At 46.4% G+C, this 19,209-nt stretch overlaps 1 protein-coding gene across 1 annotated transcript in view; it reads right to left on the reverse strand.

The window, feature by feature from the left end:
• ANK3 (ankyrin 3) overlaps positions 1 to 12,553 on the reverse strand; it is a 639,900-nt gene extending 627,347 nt beyond the window's left edge. Inside the window, exon 1 of the mRNA XM_089780092.1 lies at positions 12,326 to 12,553. Within this exon, the coding sequence (XP_089636218.1) occupies positions 12,326 to 12,385 (60 nt within the window). The 5' untranslated portion in view covers positions 12,386 to 12,553. The remainder of the gene's footprint in view (positions 1 to 12,325) is intronic.
• Positions 12,554 to 19,209: the final 6,656 nt, after the last annotated feature.

Below are 19,209 nucleotides of genomic sequence, written 5' to 3' on the forward strand. Positions count from 1 at the left end.
TTAGTCGAGTCGCCTACTCACGTTCCCCCTCACGCCGGTATCAGAGGCAGGAGGGCGCAGGAGCAGGGGGCCAGCACCAGTTCCCTCCAGCACCAGTTCCGTGGTGCCACCTGCAGCCCCCATCCCTCCATGCTGTTGTGTCTATCAGAGGCAGCAGCATGCGGGGGAGGGAGGAAGAGGGCATGGGACACTGCTATGATGCCCTTGCCCCCCCCAGCTCTCTGCAAAGCCCCTGTCCCCGCCCAGCCTGGGCCGCCATGGACAGAGGCTGCCCCAAGTGGGCAGGCAGCCTGGCTCAGTCATGCTGGGTCCGGGCCCAAACCCCGCTGTGGCTCTACAATTTAAAATGCACTAGGAGCCGGAATAAAAATTCCACTGACTATTCGATTCGTATATTGACCTCATTTTAACATCCCTAGTTATGACTCAAGTTAGTCCTTGTAAAAGGACTATTAAAAAAATCTGACAGCTCAATTTCTATATCATACAGAGAGAAGATGTACAGAATAGATTTAAGTTGTCTGTTTTTTCTTCCATAATGTTTAAATTTAACAAGAATACCACCAAGTAAATTCTTTTTCTGTGGAAAATGCTTCCATTTAAAACTAGCTAACTATCTTTACACACTTATTTTTCATCCTTTAACTATTAGTTAAGCAATTTTTCCTTTCATTTTGATTAGAGTCCTCTCCTGATCATTGAACAATTTTGACTTAAATGTTATAGCTACATATTTGCCAAAAGGATATTTTACTTTAACTAGGGCGCTGCACCCCCTGCTTAATATGCTCACCAGCCCCCTTCTTGGGGGGGGGGGGGAGTAGGCAACCCTAGCTCTCCCCCCAGCCACTGGGAATGGCCAGCCCATGGCCACATGCCAGCGCCAGCCCCTTCTCCTCTCCCACCCCTCGCTGTGGCCGTATGCCAGCCCTAGCCTTTCTCCTCCCCCATCTCCGACCATGGCCGCACGCCAGCAACAGCCCTTTATCCCTCCACCCCGGCTGAGGCCTAACCCTAATCTGCGCCTTCCCTTACCAATGCTGCACCAGAACCAGCTCTGCCCCAGCAGCTGGGGAAAGGCTGAGGCTACAGTGTGCCACTCAAGGAGAGAGGACACTGTACAGCCTCCTCTCCCCACAGAGCCAGAGGACTCAACAGCTCAGGTGTGCTCCAACCAAGAGAACATTAGCTGCATGCAGCTACCATGATCAGCTAGGAAGATGTGATGTATGCTTTACACACTGAGCAAACAGGAAATAGTTTCAAAAATTCCCAGGCCTTTAAAGGGGAGAGACAGACACCTGTGTTCCTGGGTGCAGGGCAATGGAATTAATACTGCTGACATGAATAGTCAGCATGAGCACTGTGGGATGCCGCCTGGAGGCCATTCACAACAACATAACCAAGCACAGCGTCTATAACAAACACTTGGTATATAAATTTGCTGCAATAAACTTGATGCCTCTTGTCAACATGATTTTATTTTATTGGCAAATCAGGAGACACTTGTCAGCGCAAGGCATGACACTGTAGTGTGTTACACGTTTACCTGAACACACACACACACACACACACACACACACACACACACACACACACACTTACTTTAACATCCCTAGTAGCAAAGCAGAAGGAATGTTAACAACTTTCCCCTTTTGACCTATACCAATAAGAAGATTACAATGAAGCTTTGCACTGAAGGAGCCAATTAAGCAATAAAGTCACACAAGGAAAGTATTTTGAATGGCTAGCTTGAACACATTCATTGATAGATTTTTCCTTTTTAAAAAGTTTGAGCCACAATTCAAGTAGTTAGAACATCAGGATACATATACGATCTGTTCCTTATAGTACAACCATGTCACTATAATGGTATCTGACAAAATCAGAAGTTGAAGAACTCATTTCCTGGGCACTCATAACACTAAAAAGACATTTAAATGTTCCGTCAGACTTCTATACAATAAAAATCAAATTTTGTAAACTACATTTTGCTGTTTTGGGTAACTATTCTATTAATAAAAAAGACCAAAATCAATTTACTAGTCATTGGTAATTGTTTTTCAAAAATCACTTCCCCTGAAATCTTCAAACAGAAAGTTAATGAAGATCTAAAAACTACATTAACCTTCTAAGAATTTAGTATTTACCTTGTACTTTCAAATGTTTATCTAATATTCTATAACACTAAATTTGAAAATACTCCAGGAAACAAACAGTGGAAACAAAAGATCCAAACTTGTCTCATCTTGCAAAAGGAGGTCAGCTGACCTTAAGAGGCTTTGTTTACCAGCCCCTCCCCAGGTAGGGGTTATCGCAGCTCCCATTGGCCAGGAACAACAATCTACAACCAAGGGGAGCTGCGATCACCTGTACCTGCAGAGGCATAGGTAAACAAAGTGTCTTGTCGTCAGCTAATGGCTTGCCCTTACAAGCCACAACTCAGAGTTTGAAAACCCCTGGACTATATGATCACAATGGTGTCTTCTGACATTAAAATTTAGAGAATCTATGAGACAATTACACATAACTTTATTCACTTAAGTAAAGTTGCATGTGTAAGTGCGTGAAGAATCAACCCCAGTCACAGCGACAACAGCCAGCAGAATCCAAACAATGTTATGAAGATGGCAGGAAACACACAAAACTTTCAGGGAAATTAAGGGGTTGGATAACTGATATTCCCCTGATTACAGGCTGCTAGTTGGATAAGCAAAAGAAGCTGCCAGAAGGAAATCACATTCGTTGGAACAAAATAAAGCAGTGGCTATAATTTACACTTTTTCAAATCAAGCCCTTAGCAAGAGGATATTAAAGAAAATTAGTAACCACAAGTAGAAGGGGTAATTACTGAATTAAAAGCTGGTTAGCTAATGGGGCAGGGGAAAAAAGGAAGAATCAATGGCTAAATCTTAACTAAGAAGGAAGGAACAGTGGGATTTCCCAAAGATTGGAATAGTTCAGTGTTTATTAACCAGGATAGTTCAATGGATAGCAAGGTAGAAAAGTTTATTAATTACAAAATTAATTAACATCAGACTGGATGGTGAGAGATTCAAGGGATCTAATGCACAAGAGAACTGACCCTGGCTCTCTGTGGCATTGCTGCTATGAAATGGCCACAGGGAGCACAGGGCCAGTGGAGGACTGCTGTTGCTACACTTCAAAGGTGGAGGCGCTCTTATCGACTAATTGAATAGTCGATGCAAACTGGATCAACTATTTGATTCGCCAATTAATCAAAATGTTACATCCCTACTCAAAATACTTGAAGAAAAGACCTGTTTCTATAACTGGTTTGATTCCTGCATTGAATGGACATGAGGTCACCATACGCATTATGTCTGGAGGTAGGAGGACTTCACTGACATGTTGACTGCAATGCAGCTCTTCCAAAGGCCGCATCCTCTTGGGCTTGTTGCATCAGGTCATTGTGCTCATCAAAGGTGTGCAATGAGGACCACATTGCAGCCTTACAAATGTCCAGGATGGGACAATCAGTGAGGAAGGCTGCCAAAGAGACTTGCGCTCTGGTTGACTGATCCCTGACCATTGGAGGCAGCTGAGCATTCACCAGCTGATCTGTACTCAGACATGCTATCCAATTAGAGATCTTTTGCATGGATACCAAGAGGCCCTTATTCTTTCAGCAAAGGTGACAAAAAGCTGAGGCAACTAAGAGAACTGATTTGTTCTGTCAGCGTAGAAAACAAAGGCCCTGAAGACATGCAGAGTATGCAGTCATCTCTGCTCGTTGGTTACACGTGGCATCAAGGAGAAGAGTGAGAGGAATATATCCTGACCCATGTGAAAGGCTGAGACCACTGTAGGTAGGAAGGCAGGGTGTGGTCACAGCTACACTTGCCTTTAAAGAAGACTATGTACAGGGGCTCTGAAGTCAAAGTGCACACTCCTCCTAGTTGACATAATTGCCCCAAGGAAGGCCACCTTCCTGGACATGTACAAAAGAGAGCATAGAGACATAAACTTGAAGGGCAGCCTGGTAAGCCTGGAGAAGACCAGATTAAGGACACATGGAGAGACGGGGGGAGGGGATACGTATGGGAAAGCCACTCAAAAACTCTCAGGAATCTGGCCATCAAACCATGGGAAAACACACACTAGCCTTGAATCGGGTAAAAAGCCAAGATCATTCCTAAATGCACTTGGACAGAATTAATCGCCAGGCCCGCCTTCTTCAAGTGGTGAAGATAATCCAGGATGGTCTGGATAGGAGCCCACACTGAAAACTGGGCCCATTAGGCTAAATAAGTCTGCCTGGTCAATGGCCTAGGACTTCCCCACAGGACCTGCTCAGTCTCATAGGAACAGGATCACTCCTCCATATTCAGCCATGAAACATCCACAGCATGAGGTGGAGTGACAATAGGTCTGCGTGGAGAAGGCAGCTGTAACCCTGAGAGAGCAGGTCCTGGTGACACACCAGGGGCCATGGGGGCACACCACAAGGCCCAGGAGAGGGGCACACCAATGACGACTAGGCCACATCAGCACAGCGAGAATGATATTGACCCTGTCCTGTTGAGTTTTCACCAGGACCTTGGGGATGAGGGAAATCAGGGGGAAAAAAAACACACAGAATGGTCTGTCCAACTGTGTGATAAGGAAAACATCCACCAGGGATCCCAGGCCTGTTCAGAGTCTGGATCAGTAGTCGCAGCACTTGGAGTTTTGTACGGTGGTGAAGAAGTCCAGCTGGGGAGTGCCCCACTTGTGGATTGAGAACTACCTGCTCAGTGAAGAGATTCCCATCACCCAGGAGGTGGTGAGCCTCCAGAATAGATGAACACCATGCTGGATGCAGAAGTCCCAGAGGCAGATGGTCTCCTGACAGGGCATGCTAGATTGAGCCCTCCCCATCTCGCTCCCCAGCAGCTGTGTTGTCTGATGACTCACTCTGCCCTCCAGCTGAGGGAGGAAGACCTTGCACACCCTGAAAACCACCCATAGCTCCTTGACATTTGTGTGGAGTGGCATCTCCTGTGCAGGCCACATGCCCTGGGTCCAGAGACCACTGAGATGGGTGCCCCAACCCGAGTCTAACAAATCTAATATCAGCTTGAGGGACTGGGGAGAGGACCAGAATGGTACTCCTGACAGAACACCTTTAGGACTTGTCCACAAGGTGACAAAGTCAAGGACCACGGCCGTGACTATCAATTTCTCACAGTTATCTGGAGGGCATATAAACTGACCCCTGCCGGAAGGAGGCATCCATAGCCTGGCCTATTTGACCATGTCAGTGAATGCTACCATGTGCCCAAGTAGCTGAAGGCATACTCTGGCCATAGCGGGCAAAGCAGCACTCAGGCAGGCTATAGTATCCGTGAGGGAACCTGTCCAGAGAGAGAAAAGCCCTTGCCAGAGTTCAGTTGAGTACCACTACTATAAATTATACATGGTGGAGCAGCATTGTGACTTCTCTGTGTTTACCAACAGGTTGAGGTGATGATACAGGCAGAGCATGAGGACCTTGGAGCAGGAGTTGCCTTTGATAAGCCAACTGTGCATAAGGGTAGACTTGCACCCCTGCTGCCTGAGGTGGGCAGCCACCACTGACATACATTTGGTAAAAACCCAAGGGACCATGGCAAGGCCAAATGGAAGGACTGTGAACTGGTAGTGATTCACTCCCCCCACAAATCTCAGGAAACAGCTGTGACCCTTGAAAATGGCAGTGTGGAAGTAAGCATCCTCAAGATCTAGAGTTCCAGAAAGGGAATGAGAGAGGCAGGGACACTAAGGAACTTGAGCCTCAACAGAAAATGGTTCAGCCTGTGAAAGGGGTGCTGCACCAGGGACCTGTCCCTTGAATGGCGCTCAGATCGTGGAGAATACCAGTACCAAGTATACCATCCAAAAGAGGGGATGTGTGCCTCAGGAGATCTGTGTCCTGAAATCCTCTGCAGCTCTAGGCCCCATAAGCGAGCAGTCCAGGCTGAAAGCTCTGCAGCTCCCTCCAGAGTTAAGCCTTCAACGTTCCACCGGAAAGGGAACAGCGCCTCTGCAGCAATTCAGGGGGTACCATGGCCAGCTTCCCTTTATGGCACAGTGCCACAACTACTGGGGTTGGCGGCACTGGTATGGACATGATGTCCTGGGCCGCCTTCAAGGCCTCCAGTATCGTTGGCATCTGGAGCATCTCAGTGCCACTCTGAGACCCTGCCAGGAAGCAAGCAGGGGATCCCCACTTTGTAAGGACCTGAGGCATCTGCTAGACAACAGGAGGAGAGTCCACCGACTCCTCATTAGGCCCTGACTTGCAAGGAACTGGAGAGCAGTGCCATGAGGTCAGGGGCACCAAAGCACTGGTGCTCAGCATCAAATCCGAATGCTTACACACCAGAGCCAAGGCGGAGTCCATTAGGAGAGCCTGGAGATGAATCTTTCTCTCCTTCTTGGGGTGATGCTTGAACGGCTTGTCAGTGCAGCACTTGTCACTTCTATGAGCTCCTCTTAAGCACGACAAACAGCACTGTTAGTGTGTATTTGTGTACATGATTAACTGATAAGCCTAGGCTTATTGGTTAATCCTAATAACTACATGCACTCCACAATCGCATTCCCAGTAGTACAGTGTGTGTGTCAATGTAAGCATATGCTAACTGCTTTACTACTGCATTCTTAGTAAGTGCAACATATTGTTTTTTCCCCTAAAAAAAGGCCAAGTGCTTCTTATAAGTCTAATATATGGATTCTGCTAGGGCAGTGGTCCCCAACCTTTTCAGGTTGTTGGGCGCCAGGGGGCATAGCTGTTCGCCCGCCGGGCGCCAGGGGGCGGGGACACTTGCCCGCCCGGGGGCGGCCCCCCCCCAGCTGCATGCCCAGGGCCGGGGCCCCCCCCATAGCCACGCGCCTGGGAAAGGCGCCCCCCGTAAGCGCCGCGGGGCCAAGGCCAGGGCTGGGGCCAGGGCACACGCGGCGCCCCCGTGGGCGGGGCCAAGGTCAGCGCCGGAGCCGGCAAGGGCACGCGCGGCACCCCCGGGGCCGGGACCAGCCATGCGCCCGGGGCTGGCACCTGCCAGCCCAGATTGCTCCGTGGGCGCATGTAAAGAGCCCGGCGGGTGCCATGGCGCCCGCGGGCACCGGGTTGGGGACCACGGTGCTAGGGGAAAACTCTTCTGGCACCAGTGCATATGACAATTACACACCCCTTCATTGAATGGACAGGAGCAATCACTGAAAAAACAAGATGATATGAGCTGAGCACTGTGTCTACTTAGAGTGGATTTAGGAGGCTGGACTGTGGTTTCTGTGAGTAACAAAAAAATAATCTTTTTAGAACGCTACTAAAAAGGCCAACTCTTGTTCAAAACATGCTTCTACTCTGACATCAGTCATGACGACTATGGAAGCTATTCAAATCTGGAGACTCCCCTCCACCAACTTCTTGAAAGAAAGCAGGATATTTACAGTTAAGGGCAGGATTGGGCAATAATTTTTGATGGGGGCCACTCCAAGAATGTGATATGCGGTCGAAGGCCGCACTTTTTTGTATTAATGGAGGAGGTGGCCCACAGGGTCTGGGATGGAGGGTGGATGCAGATGAGAGCCTGAGGTAAAGGTTCAGGGCGCGAGGTGAGGGAGAGGTGGGGAGGGTGTTGGATCTGGGAAGAAGTCTGGGTGAAGGAGAGGGTTGTGACCTGGGGCAGGAGTGGATTCAGCGATTTGGGTTGTGACCAGGGGTGGGGAATGGGATACAAGGTCTGGGAGGGGTTATAGGTACAGGACTAGGGATACAGAGGGTTTGTGTTACATGGGGTAGGAGTGTAGGAGAGGAGCAGAGGGTTGGAGGAAAGGGGGATCTGGAATGCCAGAGGCAGGCTCTGGCCAGGAAACATTTAGTTGGGTGGCTCATGGCCAGCAGCCCAGCTGATTCCTCTCCCTGGCTCCCTGCCTTCCATGGCCTCCCGCCACAGCTGCAGGGACCATGTGTGGCTGACTTTGAATGCTGTGAGCCAAGAGGGAGGAGGGGTAGTTTCTGTACTGCCTGTCTTACAAACAGGTAGCTTCCATTGGCCAACGAGAGCTGTAAATTTTGTAGGGGTTAGGGGCAGCAAGAGAAGCCTATCCCCACCTTTGCCCGGGCTCACGGTGTTCAGAAAGTGGGGATGGAGCAGGCAGGGAGGCTGATGGAGGCTCCTGCTAGCTGTATTTTCCCCACTCCTGCTTAAGGGCCTGATCCAGAGCACCGAAGTCAGTGGCAAGTCTCTCAGGGTAGGTCTACTCTACACTATAATAAAACTGTAGGTATAATAAAACCCGCAACTGGCCCACATCAGCAGATTCAGACATAAGGGCTGTGTCTAGACTGGCAAGTTTTTCTGCAAAAGCAGTTGTCTACACTGGATGCTTGAATTTCCACAAGAACACTGACAATCTCATGTAAGAAATCAGTACTTCTTGCGGAAATACTATGCTGCTCCCATTCGGGCAAAAGTCCTTTTGCGCAAAAGGGCCAGTGTAGACAACTCAGATTTGTTTTGCACAAAAAAGCCCGGATCGCAAAAATGGCAATCGGGGCTTTTTTGTGCAAAAGCGTCCATGCCAATCTAGACTCTCTTTTCTGCAAATGCTTTTAACGGAAAACTTTTCCGTTAAAAGCATTTGCGGAAAATCATGCCAGTCTAGACGTAGCCATGGGGTACAGGCTGCAAGGCTATATAGTTGCACTGTAGATGTCCAGATGCAGACTAGAGCCCAGGCTCTCACTCCCTGCAAAGGGAGAGGGCCCAAGAGCTCACAAGCCAGCTGGAGGCGTTTTATTATAGAGGATACAAGGACGCAATGATTTCAGTGGACTTTGGATCAATTCATAAATACAGAGGCTATAAAAGAACTTGTGGGTGTGGCATCAAAGCCACATTACACAGTTTAGAGCCTTGGTGTCCAACACACTAGCCACATGTGGCTATTTGGCCTGTTGAGTATGGTTAGATCACTACTTCAGAACTGGTTGCACACCACAGGTTTAGAGCATTTCTAAGCAATGATAATCTATGCCAGATTTAGCATAGGTCCTTTGAAGCCCCAGTACTCTGCAAGTTAACATATTTGTCAAAGGTAGCTTTGACAAAGAAGGCCCCTGGTGAATGTTTAGGTGCAACTAAACAGTTTGATACTTTTATTTGCAATTTGATTTTAAAAAAAATCTCTTGGTGGGATAAGAGAGGAGTCCATAAATCTATAATGTATAAACTGTCAAACTCAATTTTAACTATTTTATTTTAGAAGTTATTGATTTAAGAATAGTAGCTTATATAAAATCTCTTGCTATATTTCTCACAAATATTCAGTTTTTATTTTTGACTTATTGAATAAACATGCCAGTGTGAACTAGAGGATTATAGTTCCATCAAAGAATTCTGCTGATATGGAGAACAGTAAAGTGTAATTTCTGCAGTCACCAGAACATTCAGAAGAAATGACAGTTATTCTGTTAAAAGTATCTATTCATCTATTTTCATTATTATAAATTTTTGAAGCTGTCTACTTAAGGATTACACCAAGGGTTGTTTCTATGTATCCTTCAGCCAGTCATTTAAGTACTCTCAGTATTTCTACCATAGACACTGAAAATGCAATAAGATCCACTGTCTTGAAAGAGTTTAGTGCTCTGGAACTCTGAGGCTTTGTCTATACTTACCTTGAAGGTTAAATTAAGATATGCAACTCCTGCTCCATTAATTCCATAGCTAAAATCAATGTACCTTTGCCACCCTCTCCACAGCAGGAAGTCAACGGGCGCAAATGCTTCTATCGACTTCTCTTACTCCTCATGAATTGAAGAGTGCCGGCATTAATGGGGGCACCCTCGGCATCTGAATTAGCAGGTCTTTAACTAGACCCACTAAATCGAACTCCAGAAGATATACCACCACCAGTGTTGATTTTCCCTGTACCAAAGACTTGGCCTGATTCAGCAAAGCACATGCAAGTGGTCCCTATGCTTCAAATTTAGCACATGCATAAACACCTTATTGAACTGGGGCCTGTAAGATCCAATTCTAGGATTGGAGCCTTAATCTTAGCCCTTAGGTTTTCACAGGCTAAGAATCATCACTTCATATTGATTCACTGAAAAGATAAAAAAAATACAAAAGAAAAATAATGAAAAATATGAGGCTCCACACTATATCCTAAAATGAAGATAATGGCAGTCTAAAGACCTGATGTTAACTAATTTATGTAACTAAAAACACTGTGAAAAAACAGGATATCTTAATGATGAAAAATATATAGTCTAAAGTTATAATTAATCAAAGGCAAATAACTTACAGTTTCGGTTTTAATGAAAAGATGCCTCAGAAGTTCTGAGCATGTTTGCCAAAACTTTCATTTATAATACTTTCTCGGCCTCCATCCCCCTAACCTTCCTCCTCCAATGTAAAAGTTTTGTTCTGCTAGTCTGTGTATAACACAAAGTGTCCAGTATTGAAAATGAAAGTCTCTCCCCTATTCTTAGGGGAAAGGCAACAGTTAACAAGGAATATTCCATTTGTATCTGTTAAAAGAAATATCAGATGAAAAGAATAAATCTCAGCTGTTGTGATGCAATACTTTATAGAACAACCAACTTGTTTTTTTTAAATATGCAAGCCACATAAAAATTATAAGCAGTAAAACTTGGTGTAAGGTTTTAGATCTGTGTGCAGTCAAGGGAATAAGATAGCTGATGGAAAAGGCATTCCAAGGTGAAGTAGGACTGTCACTAATGGTACTTGTGCACCATTAGGCAGTAAACTAGCAATTTTTCTTCAAAATTTCTCACTGTCGCAGCTCCACCAGTAGTAGAAACAGCGAAAGCAACAGTGTGGACCAGCTATCTGTATTTTCACTGTCATGCTATCAGAGCTGGTCAGTACCGTTTAGTTAACATGAGGGAGGACGTTGTCTACACCATTGCTGCCACAGTTACTAACAGTGGGGAGCTGCAGTGGGGTTAGCAATGATGAAAACTCGCTCTAGAGTAGACTAACATCTTGTAATTATGTTGCCTTGTTTGTTAAAAACCAAGCTGCAACAAAAGAAACAAAATATTTGTTTTAAAAAAATGTGTATATAATGTTGATAAAGTGCTTACAGAAATGTAATTTTTACACTTAATAGTGTAAATAAATGGCAACATACAACTGCTGTAAGTAAGTATCTGTGTTCTGCTCTTTATCATTAGAAAAAGTGCCCAAGCATGATGAATCATCTTTGGACTCCCCTTCTTTCAAGAACAATTTGTACCAATCTATATTCAGAAATATAATTTAAAATTTAATCTGGATGATCTCCCCAAACACATCATAAATAAAGTGTAGAAACACCTAAGGTGCATTCCCTAGATATGCAGCAGTATTTTTCCCAAAAAGAGAAAAAGTCGTTTTTGGAAGCGAAGTCTAGGGGTTCAAGGAATGGGCATGAGGACCACTGGATTCTACTCCCAACTGGTGTGTACATAATATAACAACAATACTTATGTTTAAAACAGATGTGCATCATAGTATAATCGTTCTTAATATATTTAAATGCATCTGTGAGCATCTAATTTCTTCATACTCTGGGTGGAGCAAAAAAACAATGTATTTCCCTGGTGTGGGTTTAAGTTTAGAAACCAAGTTCAGAAGTTGCTAAAATACAGTTTGCTACCTGTATCAAAAACAGGCTTGCAGCTCAACTCACTGAAAAGAAAGACAGCGTGAAAGAGAACGTGTGGCGCTGCAAAAGGCGCACCGCTGCTGTGTCAGTGCCTGGCTCCTTTCCACGAGGACAAGACTCCGAGAGTCGTTCTGAGGTGGTACAGCCCACTCCGGCCGTGCTGCCCCCGCTTTGCACGGGCTGCCGCGGCCATCTCAGCGCCATGCCTGTCCCGGGCCGCTCGCCACGCGGGGTGGGGTGGACAAGGTGAGCCGGGACTTGAAAGCGAAAGAGCGCGAGGCAGAAGAGCAGCGCCAGGACTTGCAGCGCGGCGGGACTTCGCTCGCTGCGCGTTTGTGTCCCGCATCGGACGCGCTGGCTCCTACCCGGCAACAAGTTCCAGTCTCACTTCGCCCCGCGGCAGCCAAGCCCCGGCCTCCAGCCAGCACTTTTCAGCCCTTCTGGCCGCCCGAGCCCTACCCTTGCAGGTGCGCGCCTCTTCGCCACACTCCCGCGCACCTGCAGCCGGCCGGCCGCCTCCCGCCAGCACAGCGCGCGGCGCAGAGCCCCTGGGCTCGGCTGTCCCGGCCCGGCCACTCTCCGGGCGGCGCGGCGAAGGCGCAGGACCCGCGAGCGACGGGCAGGCAAAGCGCAAGGGCCGAGCAGGCAGCGGGCTCACCTGATCTGCGGCTCCGCGCGCCCCGCCCGGGGGAGAGGAGCCGGCGGAGGCCGAGGCCATGTTGGGGGGCTCCGCGGTGTTTTCCCACCTCCCGGGCACAGCTGTGCCTGGCTCCACGGCGCGCTCCCTCGGACGCCCTGGCGCTTTGCGGGGGCGCGGCGGACAGGCGCTGTGTGTCGCGGGGGGAGCGGTCGTGCCCGCCCCCCGCGGTAAATTGGCCGGCTCCGCCCCGCCGGCTGGGGAGCTGGGCGCGGCCTAAAGGTGAAGCGCTGTAGGGGGGTGGCGGGGAGGGGCGCGGCGTGGCGGGGCGGGGGGTAGCGCCAGGGTGAGACGGGGTGGAGCGAGCGGGGCTCGACCGCACGTGCCCATTGCCCCGCCGGCTGCAGCGCGCGGGAAAGTTCGCCAGGCTGCTCTAGTTCGCTCAGCGGCTACTCCCCAAGGCCGCCCAGCCTGGCGCCGCAAGGGGGCTGCAAAGCAAAACCTTAGCAAGAGGCCTGGCAGTAGGGTGCCCGGGATAGGAGCGGCTGGAATCGGTGCTGTGGTGGCAGGATCTGATCTGCTGTACCTGGCCCCTTGCAGTGCAGAGAATGTGTCACTCGCTTGGCGGACGGGTCCGGAGGAGTGACTTCTTACCACGAGCATTAGAGAGATACGAAGTTGTTCGCAACCAAGAACAAACAAAAAGCGAGTTCCAAGGTACCAACAGCAACGTTCAACAAAAACCATAGAAACAGCTAGGGGCAATTTTCAAGTGATGTTTTTTCCTTTATTACTGTTACTACAAATGTACATTCCCTTTCTTGCACCTGGAAAAGAGCGTCAAGTATACATTTGAGGTTTTTTGCTTAGGGTTGCTATCTTGTGAAGGCAAATCCACTAGTTACAGGCATTCACGGTTCTATCCATAGTTCAGTTTTCATGATGCACCTTTCATAGGCCCTTTTGTGAGACTTTAAAAATGAGATTATGCTATAGATCTTTAGGAAAATGTACTCCTTATTGTTTTTAAATCGTAAGTATTGATTTTCCACTAGAAATAGATTATGAATAATACATTTTCTTTAACAGAAAATTCAAGCTCACACTTCTGGAAGAATAAGATAAAAATATTTTCTATCTTTGGGCAAGTTAGTCTGTCCATCTGTCTATTTGTTCAAGAACTCCTCCTAAACTGTAAGCATTAGGATGACCAAATTCAGTATATAACTTCATCTTCCCATAACTTAAAGCCAGGTAACGGTTTTGTTATGCCAGGAAAATTGGAAGTGCATGGAATGGGATTGTTTCTCATAAAGCCATACAGAAAAGAGACAATCATCAAGCAGGTAAAAGGGGCTAGCTGGGAGCACATCCTCCTGCTCCCATCCAAGATGCCCAGACCTTCCCCCTCCCCGGCACCCTTTAGGGAAGCTGAAATCCCCCTCTTCCCCTTCCAATTCATACAGGAAAGTTTCTGGCTGTTTTCCTTCTGGTCAGGGTGCCAGGAGAAAGCACAATTTGCTGCATTCATCACTCTGGTTGAGGAGTTCAGGGGGTAGCTGAACCTGGACCTGCACCAGCCAGAGGTAAAGCACCTTGCCTAGGTTGTGCCTGCCCAGCCTGCATGGAGAAGTGCTTCTTATCTGGCCCCAAGCTGCTGTGGAGAAAGGGGGGGGGGGGGGAAGGTACTCCTCTCTTCCCAGTGCAGCTTACATATTGAATCCTTCATCCCCACTCCAGAACAAGGATTTACATGAAGCATGTGTGTTTTCATTTTATTTTCCAAAAAACAAGAAATAATTGAGTTAAGAACCCAAACAATGCCAGGTAAATCTTTTAGTACTTTATATAGCAGTACAGTGGAATGATCAGTAAGTGTTTATGTACAAAATTATTAGCTGATATTTATTCATAATATGAGGTAGTCTGAGCCATGGTCTGGAAATTTTGTTTAGTCAAGAGTAAAGGATATAAAGCACAAAGTGTAGAATTATGTACCAAAACTGGTGCCTATTTTAAAACATTTGCTAGAGTTATTGTTTTGAATGTTTATACTTTTAAAAATTAAACTGAATGATCAAGATAATGTACAACTAGCAGATGCCAACATGCAAAGTATTGTAAAGTTACAGTTAAAAATTGTTGTGCTATGGATTTGGATCGCCCTATTTTCTCTGTGGCATTATCTTGTTGCTCACAAGGTTGGTTTTGCTGTTCCAATTTATTTCTGGGCTGTATTGCAGTTTAACTTGTTCCAAACCATTTTAAGCTTTTTGAGTTAGGGCCCAGTACTCCCTGTGAGATGAATGCTTGGATGTTGTCGTGAGAATCACAGGTCTGATGATGCATACCCAAAGGGGGAAGAACAGAACCAGGTGGACCGTTTTAGCAAATAAAAGATATTTATTTATGACAGTGATGAATTTATAGTATTTATTTTAAGATTTTTAATAGACCGTGTTAATAATGAATTTACAGTATTTATTATATTCTACAATTTCTAGTTAAACGTGTCAGAAATATAAGGATGGGAATGGCAAGGGGAATAGTCTCTATGCGAAAGATATCCAGCTACACTAATTAACAACAATAATAACTACAAACTCTATGTACTACCAAAAACTACTACAACACTAAGCTTATACAATAAAAAAAATCAAATCATACATACCAACTTACACAGCACACGGAACATTTTAAAGATATCGGTTCGGTTGCGAAAGCCTTGGTTACGCACGAGAGTCGGGGGAGGTGGCTGGTCGGTTGATCAGGCTGGCAGCGCTTTGGAGTATACGGGAAGGCACACGCACGGTGGTACGTGTGTTGTGAAGACCTCCTCGAGCGAACTGTGTGATGTGTATTGATCCTCAAGTCTGCACATCACTTTCCCGCGCTTGCATATTACCATATATGGTCCAACGGTCACCAAGTGGGGGGGTCTGTGTCCCAGGGGTTGGGCCGAAACTGTGCAGGTTTCATGCGACCAGGTAAGCCCTGCAGTTCTCATGCCAAGGTGACGGGTGGGAGAGTCTGAGGCTATTTTCCCCTTTCCTCACCTTCCCTTTTTCTAAAGGCAATGGTCTGCAGGAAGGATGCGGCCAGTTTCTCCCAAGGAGTACTGCAGCCCACTATAGCAAGAGCAGCCTGGCCAAACTTTTTATGGGGTGGGGGAGGGTTCTCTAACAGATGGCCACCCAGGTGATACTCAAGTGCTGCCCAGCTGATTAACAGTGCATGCAGCTGACAGCATGTGTTTCTACTGCTGGTATACATCCACACGTGCCTTGGTGCACATAAAATTTATTTTGCACAAGGATGGGAGAAAACATTGATAAGGACCAACTTTTTGTTCTGTTTGTACAGTTCCTAGCACAATGACTGTGACTCCTAAATAATTATTTATATTACCATCAACAAAAGAATTAGAGACAATTTAAATAGCTTGGTTTATTAAGCAATAATTTGCAGTGGTATTGTGTTACACAATCAAATTCAGGAGTCCTCCACCAACTTAAACCAGAATCCTGAAGATTTTTATGTGTTTAGTCAGTGGAGCCACAGATGCACATCAAGTTAAGCACAAGAGGATGCATTTGTAGGAAACTAGGTTTTTTTTGGCTGTTTTCTTATTAACTGCCAGTCCTATCTACCCAGTCAAGTGAACAGAATTGAACCAAAATGATACTCACAGGTTGTCTCTAAGCTACAGAAATGAATAATTGGTAATAGGGATGTGAACTACTAGTGGAAACAGGCAGCAAGGGAGGAGGGGGAAGGAAGGGGTGCTTCAAAGCGGCAGCGCTGTGTGGAGCTTGGGGCCAGACCCTAGGCTCCACGCAGCGCTGCACTTTGAAATGCTGTAGGGAGCATGGGGCCAGCAAGTCCCTTGCTGGCCCCGTGCTCCTCACAGAGCTCTCACCTTTGAAGTGTTGCAACATCCCTGGGGCTGTTGCTACACATCAAAGACGGCAGCGCTCTTATCGACTAATCAAATAGTTAATGCAAATTGCATCAACTATTCGATTAGTTGAATTGAAATTTTATATCCCTAATTGGTAATTGACTAGTGAGGTTGCAATGGTATAAACCAGAGCTACTCAACTTTGGAAGCCCCTGTAGCCACATGCCGAGAGCCACAACTTAAGTGTGGTTGCATATACATGCAGATCTATGCAAATAGTTTATTTCACACTGACAGGCATGAATGCAAAGATTAAGGCAAGAATGCACAACATGCAGGCCTCATTTAAGTCAGTTCTATTGATATTAATAAAATGCAACATTTACCTGTTTTTCAGCCATATAACAGCACTTTTAATGAGCAATGACAGCCCAGGAATTGAACTACTAAAATGCATATCAACAGAAGCCCATTATATTGACTCACCATTGTGGATCATGTTTGCAGTGGAGGCCATGTTCAAAGGATCCCATCTGTGGGCCATGTGTGGAGCCATGTGTAAACCCAAACTACACCGTGGGTCGCAAACAAACAGGTCACGGGCCGCATGTTGAGTAGCCCGGTTATAAACAGCATCAGTACACTACAGCCACACAATATATACTAGACTGGAATACACACTAACAGTCTATCACTTATTTTCAGTTCTGTAAGTTTGGCATATTGTGGTCTGAGGCCATGTCTACACTTCAGGCTTCTTGCGCAATAAGCCTTTTGCACAAGAGTTTTGTGCAAAAACTTCTTGCACAAAGCACGTCCACACCTCAAAGCACATCGCAAAAGTGATGTGCTTTTGTGGAAGAGAGCATCCACACTGCATGGATGCTCTTGCGCAAGAAATCAGAGCACCTGTGCTTTTTCCCAATAGGGGTTTTTGCACAAGAAACCCCTCTGGAGGGTCCAAACTTGCCTTTTTGTGCAATAGTTCTAGCACAAGATGGAGTTATGCCTCATAGAAGGTTTACCTACACTGGCAAAAGCCCTCTGTTCTGCCATTTTACTGCTGATTTACTTGTGTAAAAGTGCATTTGAGGTGTGGACGCGCCACAGGTTTTTGCACAAAAACCTTGCAGTGTAGACATAACCTCATGAGAGATTGTTTACATTTACAGCTCTGCAGCACTTAGTGAAGATGCTACCTACACATTGGGAGAGCTTCTTCTATCAGCATAGGTACTCCACCTCCCCAAGATCTATGCTGGTGGGAGAAGAGCTATCATCAATACAGCACTGTTTACGTGTGGAGTTCAGTAGGTATAACTGTCAGAAGTACGAATTTTCTGTGTGAGCAACAAGTTCATAGTGGAGACCAGGTCTCAGATTTTCTTAAGTTACTCTCTCAAATTCAAAATCAGTTTCATGAGCACCAGGATAATCTCTACCTTTCTCCCCTCCCCCACCCTCACACCTCTTTACTCCTATCTTGTGTGTATATTATTGGTTAATAATATCATACTTAAGGAAAGAGGTGCAGAATGAAAGCATTAAGGGTTTAGGTATCTTATTTTCATACCATGAAAAAATAACTCTAAATTTATACAAATAAATTATAAATGTTCTCATCCTACCTGTAATGTTTATAAGGACTCGGTCATTTTTTTTCCTACATGTACATGTTAAACCAGCAATAATCAGACATAGGCATGGCTTTGCTTGTCTTCAGATGAGCTAAATGTATCCCAGAGAGTCTCATATCTCCATTAACATGCATCTGACGAAGTGGGTCTTTGCCCACGAAAGCTTATGCTCCTACACTTCAGTTAGTCTATAAGGTGCCACAGGACTCCTCGTCGCTCTTTCATATCTCCATTGGCTCACTTGGAAGGACATGCATCCATTCTTGGCAGCTGGTAGTGTACTTTGTGGGGAAGGAAAAGTTTACTTTCCTTATTTCAATGAAGGAATTTAACCCAGGCTATGCCAAACACTGTGTAGGCTTTATACAAGCTATAATAGTGCATTTGAGTCCACACAACACTGTCCATGGAGTGTGGTAGATAGACACAAGATAAAAAGTGATGAGCAGATCAAGGAAGCTGGGAAGCCAGTACTGCATTAACAGAAGTACTGCAAAGCTAATGAGTTATTCTTGCCTCGTGAAAGGAATGAGACTAAGGAAATTATAGCTCAATCCTTTCTGGCTCATGAATAGGATTACCAGGTTTTTTTTTAAAAATACCGGACACACTTGATCTCAGATCAGAGGGGAAGGGGACTAACTGGGGGAGATCAGGGACAGGGAGATGGACCAGCCGGTGGGAAGCAGGGCTGGCCTGGAGGAACTGGCCAGCGGGGAGCAGAGTTCACTGGTGGGGGAGGAGGGAAGGCTGGCCCAGGCGCACACAGATCCCAGGGTGCTACCCGTCCCATGCACGGTCCTGGCAGGGCGCATGGGCGAGTCTGCCTCAGGGATTCCATCCTGCCCTGGCCCCGCGCCCCTCCTCTCTACTGCGTAGTTGCGTACTGCCTGGCAGATTAGACACTCTCACGCAGTGTGAGCGCATCAACCAGGCAGACAGTACGCAACTACGTACTGATACTCATGATAATAGAAACTTAATTAGAAAATACCGGACATTTATATGTTTCCTGGACAGAAAGCTCAAATACTCAACTGTCCAGTTCAAAACTGGAGACCTGGTAACCCTACTCAAGAATGTAACCCCTCTGCCCCCAAACTCACACACACCCCCCACAAGCACAGTAAATTACAGTAAAAGCACTCATGTGACCCAGACTACAGCTCTGGGAGCTAGGCTCCTAGTGCTATTATCTACTCCCCTTGTGCAGGTGGTTTACACAGAGCACAGAGAGATCTTTAACCGTGCTCATGCCATGGCCACACTTTCACTTTAAAGCACTGCTGTGGCTGTCCTTTAAACTTGTAAATGTAGACAAAACCTCAGCCACGAACAAAATATCTACTTCATAGAATACTAGGAGT

This window comes from Pelodiscus sinensis, chromosome 8, assembly GCF_052426305.1.
Source record: "Pelodiscus sinensis isolate ZL-2025 chromosome 8, ASM5242630v1, whole genome shotgun sequence".
Lineage (NCBI taxonomy): Eukaryota > Metazoa > Chordata > Testudines > Trionychidae > Pelodiscus > Pelodiscus sinensis.